Source organism: Musa acuminata, chromosome BXJ3-3 (genome assembly GCF_036884655.1).
Source record: "Musa acuminata AAA Group cultivar baxijiao chromosome BXJ3-3, Cavendish_Baxijiao_AAA, whole genome shotgun sequence".
Lineage (NCBI taxonomy): Eukaryota > Viridiplantae > Streptophyta > Magnoliopsida > Zingiberales > Musaceae > Musa > Musa acuminata.
The window spans coordinates 31272827-31295656 of record NC_088351.1 but is presented as its reverse complement, the minus strand read 5'-3'; the positions used below and the strand labels follow the sequence as shown (position 1 = coordinate 31295656).

The 22830-nt window shown below is 38.2% G+C and overlaps 3 protein-coding genes across 4 annotated transcripts; 1 reads left to right on the top strand and 2 right to left on the bottom strand.

Annotated features, from left to right (window-relative positions):
• The first annotated feature begins 324 nt into the window (after window positions 1-324).
• LOC135633035 (actin-like) lies at window positions 325-2052 on the top strand. Of its 2 annotated transcripts, XM_065142084.1 has the most exons (5): window positions 325-430; window positions 498-585; window positions 653-1046; window positions 1161-1774; window positions 1850-2051. In XM_065142084.1, the coding sequence occupies exons 2-5, from the start codon at window positions 526-528 to the stop codon at window positions 1913-1915; spliced, it is 1134 nt and encodes a 377-aa protein (XP_064998156.1). In that variant the 5' UTR covers window positions 325-430; window positions 498-525; the 3' UTR covers window positions 1916-2051. The 2 variants fall into 2 exon arrangements, with proteins under 2 accessions (XP_064998156.1, XP_064998155.1); XM_065142083.1 differs by having other exon boundaries at window positions 343-585; window positions 1850-2052.
• Window positions 2053-3400: 1348 nt separating this feature from the next.
• LOC135632667 (putative clathrin assembly protein At1g25240) lies at window positions 3401-4916 on the bottom strand. Its single transcript, XM_065141326.1, has one exon. The coding sequence runs from the start codon at window positions 4715-4717 to the stop codon at window positions 3491-3493; it is 1227 nt and encodes a 408-aa protein (XP_064997398.1). The 5' UTR covers window positions 4718-4916; the 3' UTR covers window positions 3401-3490.
• Window positions 4917-7917: 3001 nt separating this feature from the next.
• LOC103979308 (zinc finger protein SHOOT GRAVITROPISM 5-like) lies at window positions 7918-10203 on the bottom strand. Its single transcript, XM_009395401.3, has 3 exons — window positions 9638-10203; window positions 9175-9574; window positions 7918-8862 (listed from the first exon to the last, which is right to left on the bottom strand). The coding sequence occupies exons 1-3, from the start codon at window positions 9795-9797 to the stop codon at window positions 8085-8087; spliced, it is 1338 nt and encodes a 445-aa protein (XP_009393676.2). The 5' UTR covers window positions 9798-10203; the 3' UTR covers window positions 7918-8084.
• Window positions 10204-22830: the final 12627 nt, after the last annotated feature.

Genomic DNA, 22830 nt, shown 5'->3' with positions numbered 1-22830 from the left:
TCATTTTCAGATAAATTAAGTTGCTTTGAGTTCATTTTACATTTGAGTAGAGGTTCAAAGTTATCTGTATTTTAAGAATTCTTTTAAGCTAATAAACCCTAAAGCCTGTTGATAACCATGGATCAAAGGTCTTGGCGTGGATTGTAATCCGGTTTGATTGGGTTCAATTTCATGAGAGGCGAACCGAACCGGTTCGACGACCGGAGCAGCGGGTCGTCGGCGGAAGAAGCGGTCGTTATGCGCGCCAAACGGGGTTTCTACCGTCCCATCTCGCGCCAGCTCTCCCCCTTCTTTCGACGCCACATCCCATCCCTTAAAACACACGCATTAAGAGATGCGACGGAGGAAGAAGCTAGCGAGATTGCGAGGTCTCTCGAGTACGAGGTAGAGGCCGTTCCTTCGTCTGGTCTGCCTGTTCCCTTCTCCGGTGGTAAAACCTGTGACTCGTGTAGGATCCTTTGAGAACTTTGGTGATCACTGCTTTCTCGTTCTTCTAGTTCTCCGTCTCCCTGTCAGAGATAGAAGATGGCAGATGGTGAGGACATTCAGCCCCTCGTGTGCGACAATGGAACTGGAATGGTCAAGGTACGGCTACAAGACCTGCTCTCGATGTCGATGATATATGATTCATCGTTTGCGTTTGTATTTCTAGGCTGGTTTTGCCGGAGATGATGCCCCGAGAGCTGTCTTCCCTAGCATTGTGGGTCGACCACGCCACACCGGCGTGATGGTAGGCATGGGGCAGAAGGACGCGTACGTGGGAGACGAAGCTCAATCCAAGCGAGGCATTCTGACGCTCAAGTACCCGATCGAGCACGGCATCGTGAGCAACTGGGACGACATGGAGAAGATTTGGCACCACACCTTCTACAACGAGCTCCGCGTCGCCCCCGAAGAACACCCCATTCTGCTCACCGAGGCGCCTCTCAACCCCAAGGCGAATCGTGAGAAGATGACTCAGATCATGTTCGAGACCTTCAACGCTCCCGCGATGTATGTCGCCATCCAGGCTGTCCTCTCTCTTTATGCTAGTGGTCGAACGACAGGTAACCCTACCCATCCACCTCGATCGATCATTCTCCGATGAAGCCATGAAATGAACCAGAAAGCTGCATCGTCTAAAGTAATTTGCTCGAACACTATTATGTTGGTATGCGTAGGCATTGTGCTCGACTCCGGCGACGGTGTCAGCCACACGGTTCCTATCTACGAAGGCTACGCACTCCCGCACGCGATTCTTCGCCTCGACCTGGCGGGCCGCGACCTCACCGACGCTCTCATGAAGATCCTGACGGAGCGCGGCTACTCCTTCACCACCACGGCGGAGCGTGAAATCGTCCGTGACATCAAGGAGAAGCTGGCCTACATCGCTCTCGACTACGAGCAGGAGCTGGAGATGGCGAAGACCAGCTCGTCGGTGGAGAAGAACTACGAGCTGCCGGACGGGCAGGTGATCACCATCGGCGCCGAGCGGTTCCGCTGCCCGGAAGTCCTCTTCCAGCCGTCCATGATCGGGATGGAAGCTGCAGGCATACACGAGACCACCTACAACTCCATCATGAAGTGCGATGTGGACATCAGGAAGGATTTGTATGGAAACATCGTGCTGAGCGGAGGATCCACCATGTTCCCAGGCATTGCTGACAGGATGAGCAAGGAGATCACGGCGCTGGCGCCAAGCAGCATGAAGATTAAGGTGGTTGCTCCCCCCGAGAGGAAGTACAGTGTTTGGATTGGAGGCTCCATTTTGGCATCCCTCAGCACCTTCCAACAGGTAAATTCTCAGACTCATCTCGATACATGTACGAAATATCCATTGATCCTGACGAGCTATTGTCGTTCATGGCAGATGTGGATTGCAAAAGCAGAGTACGATGAGTCTGGTCCATCGATCGTGCACAGGAAATGCTTCTAAGATCACCAACACTGGGAATGGTAGAAGAATAAGGTGAGATCATCAACACGACTGGCTTGAGAGAGTAGGCTCAGTTATCTCCAAATGGATTTCACCTGAATGGTGGTATGGACACTGATGAGGGCTGCTGTTCTTCCTCAACCAAGTATTGCTTCGGTGTTTGGTGCTTTGTTCCTCTTAATTCTTACTTCAATTCTGTACTTGATGGAAGGTCGAGAATTCCGAACCAGATGTGATTTTTGAGTATCTTGTTACCTTGCTATTTATGTTCAATAAGTGTATTTTGCCGTCAGAAATATAAATTGCTTCTATTTTTCCATTTGGATTTGATTATTTCTCTAAGGCTAATTACATATTACTCTTATAATTAACTATTTTTAGCATTCCGATTCTTACACTTTCAAAAGTTATATTATGATTCATATATTTACGAAAGCGATGCAAGATTAAAATGATAATTTTATAAAATTAAAAATTAAAAAAATTATTGAAGTAACGAGTATTTTACTTTCGCAAGTATATAAATCTCAATATAATTTTTAAAAATACAGAAATCAAATGTTAAATACAGAAATCAACTAAATGTAACTAATTACAGGAAGTAATTTATAATTAAATTTTCATCATGTATATATAAAAATAGAGCCAAATAGATTTCCACTGATACAACAACTACATATTTTATGTTATATAAACATAAAATCAAGTATATGGATGCAATCAAATATAAATAATTGAAACTTATGAGTTTATTATTGTTTTGTTACTGTAGTATAAGATCTCTCAATAACTTTAAAATAAAAAATATATATATTATATTATATAAGTGATTTATATATTTATCTCTCCATATTTTTATTTAACATATGCATCCTTGAATGTCACCGTGATTAGTCTTAATTGGTTACAATAGTGTTAGAAACTCTAAATAACATAACATTGGTATCCCTTTAAATTTTATTATAATTATAAGAATATTAGGGGTATTCTTTTGGTGCTTATAATGTTTCTAATTCAAACTAGTTAATATGAATACAATATGATTAATTGGTGAAAAATAATGCATGTCAAATGATCTTAATATTTGAAAGGATCCATATATAAAAACCTCAATTAGGGCAAATCTACATGTATATTCCTTTAAAATAATTTGGTATATAAATTATAGTATATATGATATTTTGAAGCAATTAACTTGACAGTTTAATGGAATCAATGTTACATAATCTTATCAGAGAACTCTCATATTATTCATCATTAAATAATTAACTTATTCAATAAAATTTATTTTTTTATTTTTTTTATCTATCTAAAATTTATAATATCTCATTTCGTATTTATAAATGTTATCACCCTAACCCAATTAGCATGGAGAGGTGTACTCCTTAATAGTGAATAAATAGATATTAATTTGATTAGAGATTAAGAAGCACCTCAAGACGAGGGGAAAACAAGAGGCTGTGACGGCATTAGGAGACTCCCCTCTCGGTAATATACATGGATTAATTGATTAGGGGCTTAATAAACAACTAGAGGAAGAAAGATTAAGAAAACCAAAGATTGTAATACATGTAATTAGATTAAAATAGACGAGGACAGATCAGACGGATGAGATTGCCAATCCCGCTGGGCCCATAACGTGGACGGCCAGATGTTATCCGGAGAGCGGGAAGTGGAGTGCCCGAAATGGCCCCGCCCTTCCTTCCCACAATGCGCCTCATCTTCGAACACCACCCACTCCATCGTGATCACTGTCCCGAAATGCCCCTCCGACTTCTTCCCCTGCACTTCCCGCTCTGGCCTTCCTCCTCCGTTCCCCGCCACTGCCACCGCCGCTGCCTCCTCGTCGCCTCCGGTATTGCCGCCGAGCACCAGCCGCTCGAGGTCGTCCATGTCCTTCTCCGGGATACCCTCCACGGGAGGGAGCTCCGCTGCGTTGAGAACGCGCAGGGCGCGGCAGAGATCGAAGTAGGACGACAGCTGGGAGTTCTGTGCCGCTGCCCGCTTCAGGATACGCATCCCCACCCGCCCCCGCCGTCTCCTCGCTTCCGTCGCCGCTCCGTATTGATCGGGGCCTAGAATGCCGACCAGGAATTGGGCGATGCCGCTGCAGATGCTGCTGTAGATCTCGAAGATTTCGATGACGACGCAATCCATGGCCTCGAGGACGAGGCTCACCTCCATGCCGTCAGCGTAGGGCCGGATCTGCATCAAGAGGTCTAGGAGGACCTGGAGGCGCTCCAGCTGCTCGAGGTCGTCGTCTTGGTCGCCTGCGCCTGAAGCGGCCTGGGAGGGGGAGGGGGAGGGGGAGGCAGAGCCGGTGAGGGCGGAGAAGAAGGAGCGGCGGTCGACGAAGCGGTAGTAGGCGCGGACAAACGCGGAGAAGCCGGGGGAGGTGGAGGAGCGGCCGCGGAAGTCGGAGAGGTCGAAGGGTAGGCGACCGACGTGGGCAGAGGGCGGCGCGTCGTCGGAGCAGAGGAGTAGGCCGTGTGCGAGGAGGAGGCACTTGAGGGCGACGATCCACGAGCGGGTGCGGGACGCGCGACTGGCCACGGACCACATGAGCGGCGGCAGGAGCGACGAGGGGGCGCCGCGAGCCCACGTGAAGACGCGCCCTGCGCTCTTGTAATCCACCGACCGGTCGTCATGGCTGGTCGCCCGGATCACCGCCGCTTCCACCTCGGGGCTGCGCCGGTGCAGGTGGTGGCGGTGGCGTGCGCCCCCCATCCTGGTCACGTAGATGCTCCACCTGTCCTTGGCGGTCGCCGTGGCGCGGCGCCACCACTGCCTCGGCGACGCCATGGGGTGGGTCGCGCTACACAATAGGTGGCACCTCTCCCGACGTGGGAGAGAAGAACTAATGGGTTGGCATCGACTTCTTCCTCCCCATTTTGGTCAGCATATTTGGGACGTAGGAAGAGGAGGGAAGAGAAGCAATGTGCGTGGCAGGAAAGAATAGATTTAAAGGAGAAAAGAGCGGAAGGAAAAGGTGGAGAAAGAATGGCCAACCTATGGAGAGGCCAAATTGGATGTGATATTGGCTGGATTAATGGCTAAAGAAATAAGAATGCTTCAATTTCTGTGTACTTAATTTGGTCGAACTCCACAAACTGCCGGAATTCCTGCCGCGATTGCAGGTTGATTTGACGTAAGTCTCGTTTCCAAGTAAGCCATGCATGCCTTTCAAATATGAGTTCTTACGTTCTTTCCATTAAATAGAATATATTTTTATTTCTTAAAAATGATTTCTATTATATTAAATAGTATACAAAAAGAGATATGTTATTTTGAGACATTCAAATAGATGGATATGTATTTTTATTTTATTTGTTTTGGTGATGCAATCATGCATGCTTTGAAAGTGTTCAAAATATGTCGGATGAGATCTTAAATTTTTAATTTTTTAATTATAAAAAATATACGAGATTTCGTACTTAATTTGGTATATAGTTAGGACTTTAAATGATATTAATAATAAAAATTATTAAGAATAATTAAATTTAGCTCTTTCATTAGTTAGCATCAATTACTATTGGATGTTAATGAAAGGGGTATATGCCAAAGATCTTACTATTTGAAATATATATGTATATATACTAAAATTTTTAAGGATAAATATACTAATTTTAAACTTGTTAATATGTGGCTTTCGTGCACAATGATACATTGTCATTATAAAGTTGTTCATAGAAGATATCGCATCCCTACTACTACTACTTCTTGATTACGGATTCCAAATCAACTTGGCATGCATTATAATAATAATGATCGATTCTCTATCTCATATATCTATGATATTATTCCCTCGCTCAGATAGCTCTGTAATAATAATCAATGTACTCATATATTTAGTGCATTTGCTCGTCACAATTAGTCTAGATTTGCTTTCTTAATTAGATCATGCACGCAAGTATCTATAGTTTGTCTCTTCAAGGATGAGTTGGCCTCAGCTTCATGATGCTTGCCAGATTTCCTTGGTTAAGAAAATCTCGATCAAGCTCAATAAAATGTCCCTTTCTTATTTCTTTTTTTCGAGTCTCAAATCGTTTATAATCGTCTAAATCAAAAGGAATACACCAACTTTAAGAGAATGTCATCAAGGAGTGTTTCAATCTCATCATAACATATTATTTCATGACCTATACATGTCGATAGAAAAATGATTCTACATCACTATCCAAACATAATGTGTTTCGATCATTTTACTCGAAACTCAACATGTTTTAGATCATATGAATAAGAATCATTTAAATCGATTTGTTCTTATGTTCTAATCCGATCCAACATTGTCTCTTAGAGTGGAATTAATCAAAACATTTGCTTTGGTGTTTACCACACCCTTTATGGATATAATTATTCTTTAATATTTACTAGACAACAACACTGTATTTTATATCTTAATCATTTGGAAATCGGTTGCATTATATAGTAAATTGGATGTACTTAAAATCATAGTTATCATCAGTAGCAAATCGAAAAGCAAGCTCACACTGATCAGATCGATGGATCAACTCGTCATACTACATATTTAATTCAAAAAAAAATTCGAAATATATAACAATAATTCAAATCTAATCGGCCCGATCAATTCATTCTGTATTTCTTTTTATATAAATGATCAAATAAATGAATCGATTGATGATGATTTTTCGGTTCAACCATTCAGTCCAATGTGATTTCTGATAATTATGCTTCATCCTAGTTAACTCACCATTCTGTAAATTCTTCTCTCTCTCTCTCTCTCTCTCTCACTGACTTCCCAGTAATTTGTTCTACTAAAACTATAGTAAGTTTTGTCACAGTTGCACCCACACGTTGCCAAAATCTTGAAACTAGCAAGACTAAGCTGTTCTCGAGTTCTTAGATATTTAGCCCGACCTAAACGCAGCCTATCGCCAATCCACTCTTCGGTAATGGCTGTGATTACATCTTCCAAAGCCATCGAATTGGCACTTGAAATTTTATTGGCTGCATTCCTCAACCAGTTTTGACTGGGTAGTTCCCAAGGCAGCAGTTCTTCTGTCCTGATTCAAGAAGAGTCAAAGTCCTTGTCGATGCCATCCACTGTACCAAAAGGCTGATGAGACAAAGAAAGATGGAGCAAAACAAAGCAAAAGGCCCGCCAGGCTAAGCATCGCTGCACGTACCCAAATGTACACAACACTGCCAAGCTCGAACTCACACGAGGCCGTCACCCACAGTGAGAGTCAGGTGGGGAATAAAAAGGTGTGAAAGGAGCGAAAGCAAGATGCACAGTTCATTGAAAGCGAGAGTGAGTGAGTGAGTGAGTGAGGTTTTAATGCTGCAGAGTAGAGCACATTTCCCGAGGAAAAAGGAGCCTCTCGCTGTAGGTTTTGCCTGTTCTTGTTCCTGCAGCACAATTAGCTTCACTTAAAGTCTCGGGGGGAAAAGATGCTTTCCTCTCTCTCTCTCTCTCTCTACGCTGTTGTTGAGTCCACTTTTTGCAGAGATCTGCATGCATGACCGCAGGAAGAAGAGAGAGAGAGCAGAGTATGGCACTGAATACCATGGCATTGAGTTTTTAATCGCGACTGATGTCCGTGTTTGATACTGTGCTTGGATGCCACAGGGTGAGGTTGTCCGCTTGAAATGCAGGAGGGACGGAGACAACGATGACATGTACCGCAGCTACTTAGCCTCTGACCCTTCACAGCAACTCACTCACCACTCGTCTCCCTTTGGACTATAGCGTCTGAGAAGTGCCATCGCTGAAACTTGCAGTGTGCATCTTTTGGCTCTCCACTTTTATCGACCTCCACTGTCTTCTATCTTTTATTTGTTCTCGCACTCCGTCTGCAGCGTTTCACCGTTCATCTTAAGAAGCTGCTGTTGCCAATCCAGTGTGAGGAGGAGGTGGAGAGAGAGAGAGAGAGAAAGCAGAAGGGGAGCACATGTCTTCCATCAAACTCCTTACCTTAATCTCAAACCTCGAGCAAACATGACGACTTAAACGTACTTAACGTTTGTTTTATGGCAGTATATGTTTGAGAGTTGGCATGAGACGATTATATATATCCCTCTCAGCTTAATCATCACAAGAAATACATCATAACCATAGCACACTTGCATGTTGTACAGTGCGACTCTTGACATGCACATTGAACACGGAAGGAAAAAGGATCATTGGAATCCGGATAGAACTATGAAGCTACGATTTTGAGATCTTGTCTCGATGCTTACGGTCATCGTGCTCCTCTTCTCCCTCGGTCACCACCGACGACATGTAGCTCACGACAAACGAGTTGTCCTCGGACGCCATTGCGGGGTTCGCCCGGAGCTGCTGCTTGCAAGCGTAGCAAGTAATCTGCAGCGCTGTCGTTGAGTCCACCTGCTGCACGGCGCGCTCCCTGATGGCATGAGCTCGATCCAGCTCCAGTTGTGCTTGTCGCCTGATCCGTTTGGCGTTCTCGAACTCTTGCTCGGCTAGTTCGTGCTGTCTCCTCGCTTGCCGTCTCGCCTCGTCCGCCAGCGCCTTCTCGGCCATGGCCAGCTTTATCTGCTCCATCGTCTCGTCTTTGAGACGAGCGGCAGCGCGTTGTGGATCATTGGAAGGTGGGTGATCGGCAGCAGGCCCGATCGAGAGCTGCAGTTTCGTGATCTTGACCTCTTCGGCGATGGGATGCATCGCAGGGGAGGGGAGGGTGGTCTGCGGATCACTGGATGGAGGTAGTAGCTGCAGCTCTACGCCTTGAGTGCGATATCGATCAGGTTTCGACGATGGAGGTTGATCCGGCCGGCGAATGAAGACGGCAGCTGGAGTCGGCGTTCTTAAGCCGGGCCACATTGTGGGGCCGGTGTTGGTGTTGCTCGACGGACTTGAACTTGAGGCCGTCGTAGACAGGCATGCCGTCGGCTGCCGTGTCTGGATCTCTGCCGGAGCTCGGCCGGCGGTGCACGTATCTTGATGCTCGATGAAGCTCTCCACCCTGTGCCCATCGAAGCAGAGAAAGAGAGGGACAGAGAAAAGCTGTACGTTACAACGGATGTAGAAATTCACATTTCGAGCCTCGAATCATGGATCTGAGAAGCATGTAAAGAAGAACGCCAAGAACACAAGAAGATGGTGGAGGATCTAAAAGTCTCCGAAAACAGAGACCAGAAGGAAAGCAACGAATGTGGAGCGGCGATGGGAATTGCGTGCTGCGTTCGATCTAATTCAGAAATCCCGTAAGGATACGAGTGATCGATCGAATTATTATGATGCTGATGAATATGAGGAAGCAAAGTTATGGGCGTACCTGGAGAAGACGCGGCCGCAGTCGCAGGAGTGGCCGCGGGTGCCGCAGGTCTTGAGATGGGCCTTGTAGTCGGACTGCACCGCGTAGGCTTTGGAGCACCTGGCGCACACCCACTGCCGGTGGCTGCTGTGCTTGCGACGGAAGTGCTTCTTGATCCCGACCAGGTCGCCGAGGGCGTGGCACGGGTCGTGGTGCAGGCACGTCGGCTCCGGGCACACGAACACCCGCTTCCGCACCTCCGCCACCTCCCGCCGCAGCAGTTTCCACGGCACCTTGTGCCGCCGCCGGTGCATCTGCAGATTCTGGTCCCTCTGGAACCCCTGGTTGCAGATCTCGCACACGTACCGGTCCGACTCCAGTAGCGTCCTCGGCGACAGCGACACCACCTCCGCGTCCGGGTCTAGTGATCACCACCGGAATCAGCAACACAATCGAGAAGACATGGCTTCGAATCGAGTTATACCTGGAGTGCCTGCCGGCCTTCGCTTCCTCTTGGTGCTAGTGGCATTGCTCGGCGAAGTGAATGGTTGCGTAGTGGCCGCTGGAATGGTGGTGCCACCGCCAGCAGCAGCATCAGCAGCAGGAGGGGCAGCAGCAGCAGCAGATGATGGAGAGCCTAACATCTTTCAATCTCTCAGTTGGGACTTGAAGCCTATAAATATGATCTCCTCGTTTACACTGTGACTTGAATTGTACCAAATGGTTCTCCTTCAGGAAAACAAGACCTCATACACAGTGTCACATATATAGCACTCCTCGAGGAAGAAGAAGAAAAGGTCTATATATCTCAAAACTCTTTTGTTGTGTCTGCTTGGAGTTCACTGGAACGACATAAGAAGACAGCCTTGTCACAGCTATAGCTTTCTCAGCTTTTCTTGAGGTTTCATGGGTGAGCTACTGCGAAGGGGGTGTTCCTGTGATTGGTGTTGGAATTGTCTTGTAATGTGAGGATTCTATCAATACTTCTACTAAATAAACGTTTTCAGAATAGAGAGAGAGAGAGAGAGAGAGAAGCTAAGTTGCAGAAGCTTTAAGGCCACCACAAGAAGGCCAATTGGGACACAGAACAGACATCCCCACAAAGAAACAAAAGCGCTCATAATTCCATCACTACTTCCTTCAGTATAAATTGCATGCATTAATGCTGTCCTGTCTCCAAATACACGTGACCACCCCCCCCCTTCTCTCTCTCTCTCTCTCTCACTCTCACTCTCACACACACACACAATATTGTAAGATGTACGAGAAGACTGCACTGCCACTGCTACTGCTGTCTCTAATAATATGAACAATACGTACGGCTGGCTGTATGTAAAGGAGTATTTTGTTGATGCCAACATTGCTCTCCTCTAATACCAAATTCTTTCTTGCCCTTTAGTAACATTGTCCGTATCCTTCATAAAAACGTTCTCAGCCCTCCAAAGGAATCAAAGCTCTCCTATACTCATCTTTGAACTCAATTTCTCAAAATGATAAGATTGCTCATCAAATTAAAATCACCAATGTCAATACTATAATAATCTATTGATTTTGTTGAGTCTAAACTAACAATATATTCATCAATGATGGTTGGCAAGGACGACATGGTGGAAAATGTTCAATGCCAAAGCTGGAAATATCTACAGTATGCTAGACTTGGTTCAAATTCTCAGTGATGTTGCAATCAAGACAGCTGCAATTTTGACCCAACTCATTTGGATGCTTCAATGGATAAACATCAACTGTCCTTTTTATTTGAGATGCACACTAAAATTTTCCTTCAGTAACCTATCAAAATAAAACTACTTTACTACAGACATTTTTAAACATAACATTTAATTATTGTTTGCAAAAGCTAAATTTAGCAATTTGGGTTATTGATACATCATTTAGATGGACATGATGTTTGGGTTGCACAATCTAATGAATTTTTTGTAATATAAGTAGCAAATTATTGGGTAGCAAGCAAACTTTAACATGTGCAGTAAATGCATTAACTATTACTCAAACAACACTGAAAAGCAAATTCAATGCTGCAATAATTAATCTGAACATTTTGTAAGGAGCTCTTACATATCGACCAGCAGACCTCAATGGTAAAAAGGTGTAAATTAATATGAAGCAAAAAAAAAAAACAGTAATGATGTATTAAATGTGTATAATCAATGTAATGTTTGACTTGTGCAAGATACTTTTCTGCATATGCTTTCTCGAGGACAAAGATTTTGTGGTCATACAAATGTTTCAACAGAGAGAATATTGGATCTTTTTTGCAAGATGAGAAGCTGAGCAATGTCAAGAAGATCTATATCGAGTAGTGTATGACTCGAGTGTCCCACCTTCCAACTGATTAAAAAGGGGATTCCTATTGAGAAAGAGATAGGATCACTGTGTGTCTTGTAAGGTGGCTGCTGGGTGAGGAAAAGAAGGCTGAGGACCCACAGGCAGCTCATGGCATTATTCTTCCGCTTCATGCCACTCTCACTCACTGGATTAGCTTAAGCCCAAAGCAGCCAACTTTTTTGCTGCATTAGACATGACATGCTGTGCCATGCTGTATGTACATGATGATAGTTTTGCACTACCTGCTATGGCTGTTTAGGGGAAATGAACACGCCAAGCTTTCCAATCCATGTGTAAGCCTCATTCATGAGCTCCACTAGCCTTTACAATCTCTAGCTAAAAGAAGATCGATGGACTGACCTTCGGCTGCAGGGATGATGAACTACCTTCCACTTTGCTCCCTATATTTTGCGGCCACTGTACTTGTTGCTTGATTACAAGGAATATAACTTAAGCCCTAAATCTTGCTTGAAGAAACATATGCATTTGGGTTGATGTGGAACTTAGGAACTCAGTATGTTTGTGGATTAAGCACATGCAAGCTCTGGAATTATATCAAACATGTGAAAGTAGAAGAAGAACCACCATCTTGTTCAATCAAAAGAATGAGATCTAAAGAAGCTGCACTCATTTATTTTGAGTAAACAATCCATCAAAAGCTGGCCTTTCTGCGTGTATGCATCTCTTTTATGGCTTTTCTGTCAGTTGACGAAATGGGATGAGATGATGGGAGGAGGATCGCAACACATGCATCCTTGGATGAATCTAATCATGTCTTCTTAGACTAAGCATGTCCTGAGATAGCACAATTCATGTTCTCTCATGGCATGCTTGACCATTTCTTGGTCTCTTCCTTCCTTTTGTTTCTTTATCTTATTGTGGCAGCATCTTGGCATCACAACTGAACATGGTGGGTGAAGAGAAAAGCCGAGAACAGACCGACAAGAACGATCTTTGTTTGCTTCAGATCTTTCTGAGAGTACATTATCGACATCGTTTGAGAAGAAACAAAGGCAAGCAGAAACACTGTTTCTTGTGGTCACAAATTTGTTGGTCAGATCCATGAGAAGTTGGTGCACTCAATGCTCGCATAACTATTCCTCCATATAATTTAGTTGCAGTCTTCGATTGCAAATAATGTGATTCCACTGTCTCTATTAAGAATCAGCATATATATATATATGGCACAAAAATAATTAACTCGGGCAGGAGAAGCACTCCTTTTGAATGGTGATCTTGGAAAGGAAGTTTACATGGGATAATATGTATAGTTTAAGGAGGTAAGAAATATGACATTCCAATTTAATGAAAATGAGAGAAGAATTGAGTTAGTTTCACACTTAATAAATTAATGAATCATTTTTCTATCAAGTAGATTGATGATAATTAGTATCAGAGCTTACAAAGCATTGAGTATCATAAGGAGCTTAAGTGAACCATCACTAAAATTTTTTTTGATACTTACATTATATTATATTAAGATGTTAGCTAGTTTAACTGATAAAGACTTTAATAATTCATCGCAAGATCATTCACACAAATCTCTCCTTTACCATTTATTTGTCCTTAGCTTTGACGAAGACAATAAGTCTTAGTAGATTGTGTTAAAACTTTTAGTTTTGCATGTATTATTAATTAATCAATTACTATTAATTCAAGTGAAACTCTTCGGATTATGTAATTAAAAGCTATTCAAGTTAATGCATCATGATAAGAAAATAACATAGGTCAAGAAAGTCAATCTGTTCAAGCTTCCAAGCAAATGGTATTTGAAATTTAATGAAATGATCTTTATGAATTTATACTATGGTCAGTGCTAGTAAACACTTTTATTTTTGTATTTTTTACTTAATGTAAGAATGATTTTGAGCCACCACAGAAGTACAAACAATTATTGTCCAAAAAATTTGACAAAGGATTCTTTAGATCTATAAACATAGTTTAACAGATGCACATGCAATAAATGCAAGAAGAGAAATGCCAAAAGCATCCATCACATTAATGGTACAAATTGGTGCATGCAATATTGATTTTGGACATTGATTGTCTGATTTCATGTGTGTGATCATGATTCTACAATAAAATTTCATGAAAATTTACCATATCATATTAGCTAAACAATCATAAATATCATTCAAAATTGTGTGACAAAAAAAAGAACAAAATTTGCTCATTTTGCTACAAAATATGAAATAGAAGAAATTTTGGTCTAATTTCATGTGTGTGATCATGATTCTATAATAAGATTTCTTGACAATTTACCTTATAATATTAGCTAAACAATCATAGATATCATTCAAAATTGTGCGATCGAAAAAAGAACAAAATTTGCTCATTTTTGCTACAAAATATGAAATAGAAGAAATTTTGGTCTAATTTCATGTGTGTGATCATGATTTTATAATAAGATTTCATGAAATTTTACCTTATAATATTATCTAAACAATCATAGATATCATTCAAAATTGTGCGATAAAAAAAAGAACAAATTTTGCTCATTTTTGCTACAAAATATGAAAAGTAAGAAATTTCGATCTAATTTCATATGTGTGATCATGATTCTATAATAAGATTTCATGAAAATTTACCTTATAATATTAGCTAAACAATCATAGATATCATTCAAAATTGTGCGATCGAAAAAAGAACAAAATTTGCTCATTTTTTGCTACAAAATATGAAATGAAGAAATTTCGATCTAATTTCACATGTGTGATCATGATTTTATAATAAGATTTCATGAATATTTACCTTATAATATTAGCTAAACAATCATGGATACCATTCAAAATTGTGTGACCAAAAAAAGAAAAAAAATTGTCATTTTGCTACAAAATATAGAATGTAAGAAATTTGTCAAGTCTTAGCACTATCTAAACCAATATCCTAACTCTACCTTCAATTCTTCTTTTGATATTATTAAAGTAATAATTTACTTGTTGGACATTAAACCATTCAAATCTAAAATCTTTTAATTTTAGCATTAATTGTCTCTATAATTATGTGTGACCCCCTTCAGATATCATTACTTAATACATACACAACCTTCTAACCTTTTGCCTTCTTTTCTTGCTTTCACTTTCACGGGAACTCACTTCGCTTGAGGTTGAGACACAAGCGACAGAGCTCACCACGGGCGGCAAACACTAGTGGTGGGTCGCTCTTCCGAGTGGACTTGCGGTCTCGCTCATGCCAGTGCATGCAATTTGTTTGATTATTGAATGAATCGCAATGAAGAAAAGAGAAAGGAAAACATGAACAGTTCATAGCATAGGCAATTTAAGATTACAAGTACAGTTGATAGCCTTAGCAAGTGCACGCACATCACCAGCAAATACTCGATTTCTCTTTTCATCTACTATTATTTCTCACATATATTTTTATATTTGCGATCGATTAATAGGCATGCGATTAGGGTTCGAAAAAGATATGATGGCATAGATGTAGGATCAGTTAGACCCAATTGAAAATTTTGTATGAATTCCGAATTATCTTTTAGTGAAATAACATTACGACGGTTCAACTCGAGTTTCTAGTTGGAAGTCGATTTAGTTGTAAGATTCATGTCAGATCGTCTCTACTAGATAAATATTTCTTCGATGCTTATAATAAAAAATACTAGTTAGAGGTGGAACAATTAGCATTTAGCGACTAATTATTTCATTGATATAGTTTCATAAAATCACGAGGCATTAGGTCATACGAGTCGTCATATATTGGACTTAATATCGTGAATTAAGGATATGATCATTAGGATAATGTATAAAATTGACAAGACACCTATGTCGGGCCAATAATGCCATGGTGTTCGAAGGTGTACGTGTCTGACTCAGGGTATCAATTTGAGTGACAGTGGCTTCATAGATTAGGGATGGTTAGGGAGTGGTACTGCTGAACCATGTAGAGCAATTGTGAAGCAATAGATTTAGAAGGGAAGTAGGAGACTATCGAGCGCTATATTATTTGGGTGCATGTCTTCTTCTTCCATGAGTGGCCCATGCAAGAAGCAGATATTCTAGTTCATGTATTCTAGAAATGCTAAACATCATTGTTTGCTGTAAAGTAATGGGAGATTCCAATGGCATGTCCCTTTTTGTCCCCAAACCCCACATTGCAAGTCCTCTTGGGCTTGTTCATAGGTTGCTTTCTTCTTCTATAGATGAGGGTCATGTATGGATAATGCATCTATCATTCATTCCCTTTCTCTCAGTAACAGTAATAGCTGAGAGAATCTTTCACCACTTCATGACAAACCTTTGACCCTAAATATAAAAAGTCTTAACTGGTAGAGCAATAATATAGGAAACTATTTTTTTTCCCTGTTGATTATTTTAGTCTACTATCATTCAGTATGAAAGCAAAATTTTTTTATCTTTCGACTCTTATTTTAGAGCAGTAACTATCATTTCAACATGGTATGAAGAGTTTGATGCTAATGACCATCAAAGATCATGTCCGATCCTAAAGACTCATCATGCAAATTCATTGAAGAATTAGAAAGATATGATGATGACAATGAAGATGATAGTTGGTGAGACATAATTAATGGATTGAAGAATTGATCTCTCTGATGCCTATGCCTTTGCTTCTTCTCCTCTCTCTCTCTCTCTCTCTCTCTCTCTCTCTCTCTCTCTCTCATCCTTTAGTTGACGAGTCCCTCTTGGGATATATGAGCCACCAACCCATGTGCCCCCATCAGCACTAGCACTGTTGGTGAATCATTTCACATGAAAGACAGAAACTGAAACAAAAAGGAAAGAGGGGGTTAGAGAGAGAGAGAGAGAGAGAGAGAGAGAGGTAGCATGTCACAGTGAAATAGTTGGAGAAGAAGAGTCTTACAGCACAAAAGCTGTCTGACCCTGACAGAGACAACTGAAGGTGCTCTTGGTCGAAAAGGAGCTTCACTGAGACATATGGGGGGAGGGGGGGGGTTTCAACTAGTTCTCCATGACAATCTAGTAGTTCTCTTTTCAGCAAAGCTAATGCCTGCAGGGCTCATGTGTTCTTCCATCTGTGACCAAGCTTTTGGTAAGAGCTCTCTTTTTCCTGAAAGGCACTGTGAGACAACAACAGGAGCACAGAAACAAGCCATGTGAGGTCTCACCCCATGAAATGTACAGCTCTCAAACCAGTGGAATCTTTGGATGAGTTCTTCCTGTGAGTAGGGACCAAACAAACAAACTGTATCATGCATCTTCATGTTGTTGCAGAAGACAGTCATAGGAATTGCCATGGTTTCCTCTTATGGAATGGAGGCAGATTGTTGGCCATGAGAAACATGGAGTAATGAGATTATAAGAAAATCCATGCTTATTTGCAGATTGATGTTTCATGATGTGGACAAGTCTTTTCAGTCCTCAAAACTTTTGCTGTTCCCTTTCTCATTTGGAGTATCACAAGAGCTGATAGTTCATCTGAAGGGGACCAAACTGGTTGGAGACTGCACCATTGATAAAAGTCTCAATGATTAGAGAGAGAGAGAGAGAACCTATCTAAGACCATCAAATGAAATAGCCAATACAGACTTAAAATAGATCAGATGGCATGCTTCAAAGTGGCACTATTCTACTGCATGAACACCTGACATCCAAGTTTGGCATATGAGTTCATTCTGCAGTAGCAACAGAATTTTTTATATCATATCATATTTTCAAGTTAAAGATCCGATTTTTTTAATGTAAGATTGCGTGTATTAACCATCCTTAAATCTCGTATCATCTTTCAATTCGATTAGTGCCTCTCAAGCCTTGCAACTTCGGCCAATCAAAACGAAGCCCAGCTTAAACTTTGGATTGAAATCTTCTCGACATGGGCTAGGCTTAGTTGGAGAATGTTCATTATAACTTCATCTTTGAGCTAGTCTTAGGTTTCTGACACCACAACTCAACCATATTAATCTGTATCTTTACTATTACGATCACATATATCGTGAAGTCTCATTATCAGAACAAGAATAATAATTTCTTAACTTTGATTAGAATAAATATAGATAAATATTATAAAATAAAATAAAAGTTAGATAATCACATCTTGTACTACATTTGTCGAAAAAGTTATTCGAAATATAATCGAGATATAAATTCTATCAACAGCATGAATAAATAATAAATAAATATAAGAATAAAATATTTGCTTTTAAAAAGATTAAAAAGTAATAAATTTAAGTAATTTAAAAAATTATGAAAATAATACTATTTATTTATAGGTATTCTGACCGATCAATTAAGGATTGCAATGACTGAAACACCCACTATTCACGTGTGCGTGGGTGAGGGTATCGTACGAGCACTATTCCGAAGGTAAAATTGTATTTTCATAATTTTTAAAGAATAGTAAAAATAGGATAAAATCGTAATTTTAAATTTAAAATAATAATAAAAATAATTGTAAAATTGTAATTTATGGTTTTTCGATTAAATATTCTGACACTCATTAGTTGATGGTAATGTTAACTTTTGTTCATATAGTAATGGTATCAGATGTTTAACGTAATAATATCTTGTAAATCATCATATCACTCTATGAGAAAAGATGGAGCTAATCACGGATAAGAAAAAAGTATTCTTTATTTCACTCAAAAGAAATTTACTCTAACTTCAAAAAACTTTATATCCTTCATGGTTTATATTATCCATGGATACATTATATTTATTATATTTAATATGAATATTTTTTCTCCAATAGAGTCTCTTAAAGTATGAATAATCAATTTGATTTATTCTTCTAGCTTGTGTTTCACCTCTTGATAAAATAAATTTCTTCATAGTATTTTGACAAGTTTAATTTTAACATTCTCCCCTATTAAACTTATTCCATCTAACATATTAAGTTTTTTAACGACTTTTAAATAAGATATCATATGAGCTTCCATGTATATCTACTTATTAAATCAATTTCAAATAGTATATTGAGTTAGTGCATGTTAAATATCTTAAACATCCAACTAGACATTTATAATAAATTAAATTAATTGGTTTATCTTTATATTCCTTAGTCAACTTAGTGTCATATTCAGTAAGTATATCAAAGTGACAATCTTCCATGAAAATTTTCTTTAGTATCCTATTTACATAATTTTCTTATTAAATAAAAAATCTTTTGGTCGATATCATTTTAATTAGTCATCAGGCACAAGTCAATCATCTCAAATTCCTTAACTTTTATTTAAAATATTTTATCATGGAGATACTATTGTTTATAAAAATATATAAAGAATATATTTATGTGAATATTTTAAAAAATATTTTAAATAAAAATAAGTATCTATCCGATAATTTCATGCTAGTGAGGCTTGTTTAAGCCCAAAAGAGCCCTCTTTTAACACGTATGCCTTATTTTCATATTTATGAATAATAAAATCAGAGGGTTGTTAAACGTATATATCTTCTTTAAGAAATTCATTAAAAAATATTTATTTAATATTTATTTATAAAAAAAATTATTTCATTTGAGCTACTAGGGAGATAATTTATCGTGTTATCTCTAGTCAAGCTATTGGTGCAAATAATTCTTCATAGTCAATCCTATATTATTGTTCATATCTATTTACGATCAATTGATTATTGTATTTCACTGTATCCTCTCATGCATTTCTTTTTATTTTAAAGATATGCTTAACACCGATCACTTAATGGTCTTTTGAAAGTATAGTAAGCTCCTATGCATCATTTTTATTAATAGTACAAATTTTCTCATTCATAGTTTGCCATCATATTTCTTCTCTATAAACTTCTTCAAAAATTAATAAATCATATCCTACAAAAATATAAAATAAAAAAAGCTTATTATTGTAAATATTAATCCTTCAAGTTACATCATTTAGCTCCCGAGCATTCTTATTTTTCTTATAATTAGACTTTTTGAATCATATGATCTAGCCGATCTAGGTGATGATTCAACCACAGACTCTTCGATACTTGTATTACATCATTTTCTTCTAAAGCTATAGCTTTCTTCTATTGCTCATCATTTTTCTAACTCCAAATTTATTATTTATCAAACTCAATATTTCTTGATATCATTATTTTGTTTATGATAGAATTGTTGAGTTTGTAACTATTAGAATTCTCAACATAACCTAACAAGATACATTTCTAAACTTTATCCTCAAGTTTTATTTTTTTTCTTCTAATATCTTCACAAATACAATGCTTTCAAAAATTCATAATTAATCGACTCTTAAATTTTTTTATAATTTCTATACTACTTCTAGTGTAACATTACCGGTTCACTATATTGAAAATATATTAAGTAAATAAATTACATAAGCAATAACATCTATCTTAATTTTTTTTAAAAATTCTTCGTTCCTTTCACATGCATCAAATCATATTAAGTATAGTCCTATTTTTTTTCTTTCCAAGATATCATTTTGTTGAGATGTGTGTAACATGGTGAATTAATATAAAATTCTATTATTTCTACAAAATTTTTTTAATTCATTTGATATATATTAATCATCCCTATTTGTCTTTAAATATTTAATCTTACAACTAAACTCTTAAATTATTTAAACTTATTTAAAAAAATTTCTTTTCCTTTAATAAGTAACTCAAGTTTTATCATAATGATCATTAGTAAAAGTAAGAAAATACTTTCTAAGTGATACTGAACTAGTAGAACCATAAATATCTAAGTGCACCAAATTAAGTCGATATCATGTACTTTTTATTCTTCTTAATTTGAAAGACTTTTTTTCTCTTTTTCATACATACTTTACATAATTTTGACGAGCAATCAATTCTTGATAGTCTTATTACTATATTATACTTTTCTATAAGTTTTAAGGCCTTAAATTTAAGCGAGCATATCTAATATATCATAATATAGAATTATCCTCAATATCAATTTTAAAATTATTTAATAAATCGAATATATATATAAATATAGTGGAAACATTCTATTCTTCATCATTTTCATTTATAAGATTGATGTTTTATTCTTGTCATAAATAAAAAAATATCTTTTATTTTAATATAATAACCTTTTTCAAACAATTCCTCCAAGTTTAGAATATTATTATTTTTATATAAATAATATAATAATCATCTAAAATATATATTTTTTACTATTATTAAGTTTAAGAAAATATTGGTATTTGAGATAGAACACTAAATGTAACGTGAATAGAATAACTTATATCTATTTCAAAAAAAAAAATTGATGCTACACATGTAATTTGAAGCTTTTATATTTTGATATCATGCCATATATTATTATTATTTTTAAATTATCATAAGTCATTAGCAAAACAGGATTTTCGTTCATTCTCATCTTTATCAAATAAAATTTATTTTATCATCTTGATTGTTAGGATTATAATAACATGAAGAAAACTCATTAGTTATTCTAAAGATATTTGTTTCAAATTATAAGCTCTTCAATTGCTATAGTAATAAAATCAAACTTTAGATCTAGAAATCTTAATATTTTTTTTATTACTCTTTGATCACTTATTTGCTCATCATTTCTTCTCATTTAATGAATACCAAAAATAATTTTTGAGAAGTAATAAAAAATATATTCATAAGTATCATGCTGTAATATTTCAAACTCTAGAATTTGTAGATGAAGCTTTTTTTTTCTTGTCCATACTACCGAATATTTTTTAAAATATTTCTTAAGCCTCTTTTGAAGTCTTTATTGGAGCGATGATCTTAAACATTATATTATCAAACCCTTAGTAAATAATGAATAAAACTTGTTTCTCTATCTTTCATTGATTTTTGAATTATTTTCTTGCTTCTCTATCCATTGTTACTCGTTTTTATGTTGGACTTGGTTTAACGAATCCATCTTTTATAAACTCTCATATATCTTGAGAGTTTAGAAAAACCTTTGGATGTACTATATATATATATCATAATTTTTTTATCAATTTAAAAAATTAGAGTTGGAAGGTGTTTAAGTAGGAGGCCATGGCTTAACGTGACTCTAGTACCAAATATCAAAATAGATAGAAAAAAAAGATGAAGTTATCACACAAGGAAGAGTATGGATAATAAACTCACTAGGACCTCAAAAAACTTTATATCCATGCGGTTTATATAATCCCCATCGATATATTAAATTCACTATATTTAATATAATTTTTTTTAATAATCAATAGTTAATTTGATTTATTATCTTATAAACCTTTAATGTGTTTCACGATAAGATGAACTTCTTCACGAAGCCTTCCACAAATTTGATTTCATGACTCGTGTTTGATTAGTAAAAGGAAAGTGACAGCTCATAAATTTATTATATATCTCAAAATGCATCACCATTCATGCATCGATCTGTTTATACAAAAAGCAGGCAAGTGAAGCTGACAGGCCTTCGGCGGGCACTACAAGCATTTCTTCTCTCCGAAGCAAGGGGAGAAGCTATTCGGCGGCGACGCAAGCTTCATGCGGGGCATCACCGGTTGTCGACCAGCAGAAACTGAGCAGGGAACACAATAGTTCTCTCAGAATGGCTTTCAATACCTCTCCCTTCTTCGGTGCCCTGCGGCGCATGGTGGCGGTGGCGTCGGGAAATGCCATTAGCTTCTAGGACGCGAGGGGAGCGACGGTCCGATGGTGCCGCCTGTTGTTGGGGACAGTGGCGGTAGCGCTTTTATAAAGGAAGGTGGGGGAACAAGAGAACGACTTAGTCCACATGCTACCACAGCCTTCGGTTGTGTGCGAGACGCGGTACGCGGTTGGGACGACAAGGTAGTTGTCGTGAGGATCGACCGTCCGACCGAAGGGTCGACAGTACGGATCTACATCTCGACAAATATCGGCCGTCGGATTGGCTGAGGACCGAGTCCCAGCTGCTGTCCTTGTCCCGCAGTGACTTGAGGCAACTCAGTGTTAGCATCATATCTAGAAGTTGCAGAATGATTCAAATCACAATTTCTTTTTTGGTCCTAAAAAAAAAAAAAAATGCATTTAGTAATCCTTCATTTGTATTCATATCAAACTCGATTAATAATATCTTGATCCAAATTAAGTCGGATTTGTCTGTGTCCAACATCATGATAAGGTCGGACCAGCCTTCTTTAGCATTGGATGTTGATAACCCACTATAGTTCTTATTGTTGTACCACTATTTATCCCTTAGTTATAAGTAATTAATTCATTGATGGCTTTTTATTATAAAAATGTTTTTGATATTTTTTTAAGATGAAAGATGATGTGAGATCAATCTAATTTATCTCTTATTTAAATAAATTTAATTAGTTTAAAATTATATTATATGGGTTAATGAAAATAATAGAAGATAAGAACATAAGTTTTATCGAAAAAAAAAGCTTCATTTCCTATTTATACAGATTAGGAGGAAAGATTTTCCTCGTAGATTTCCCCG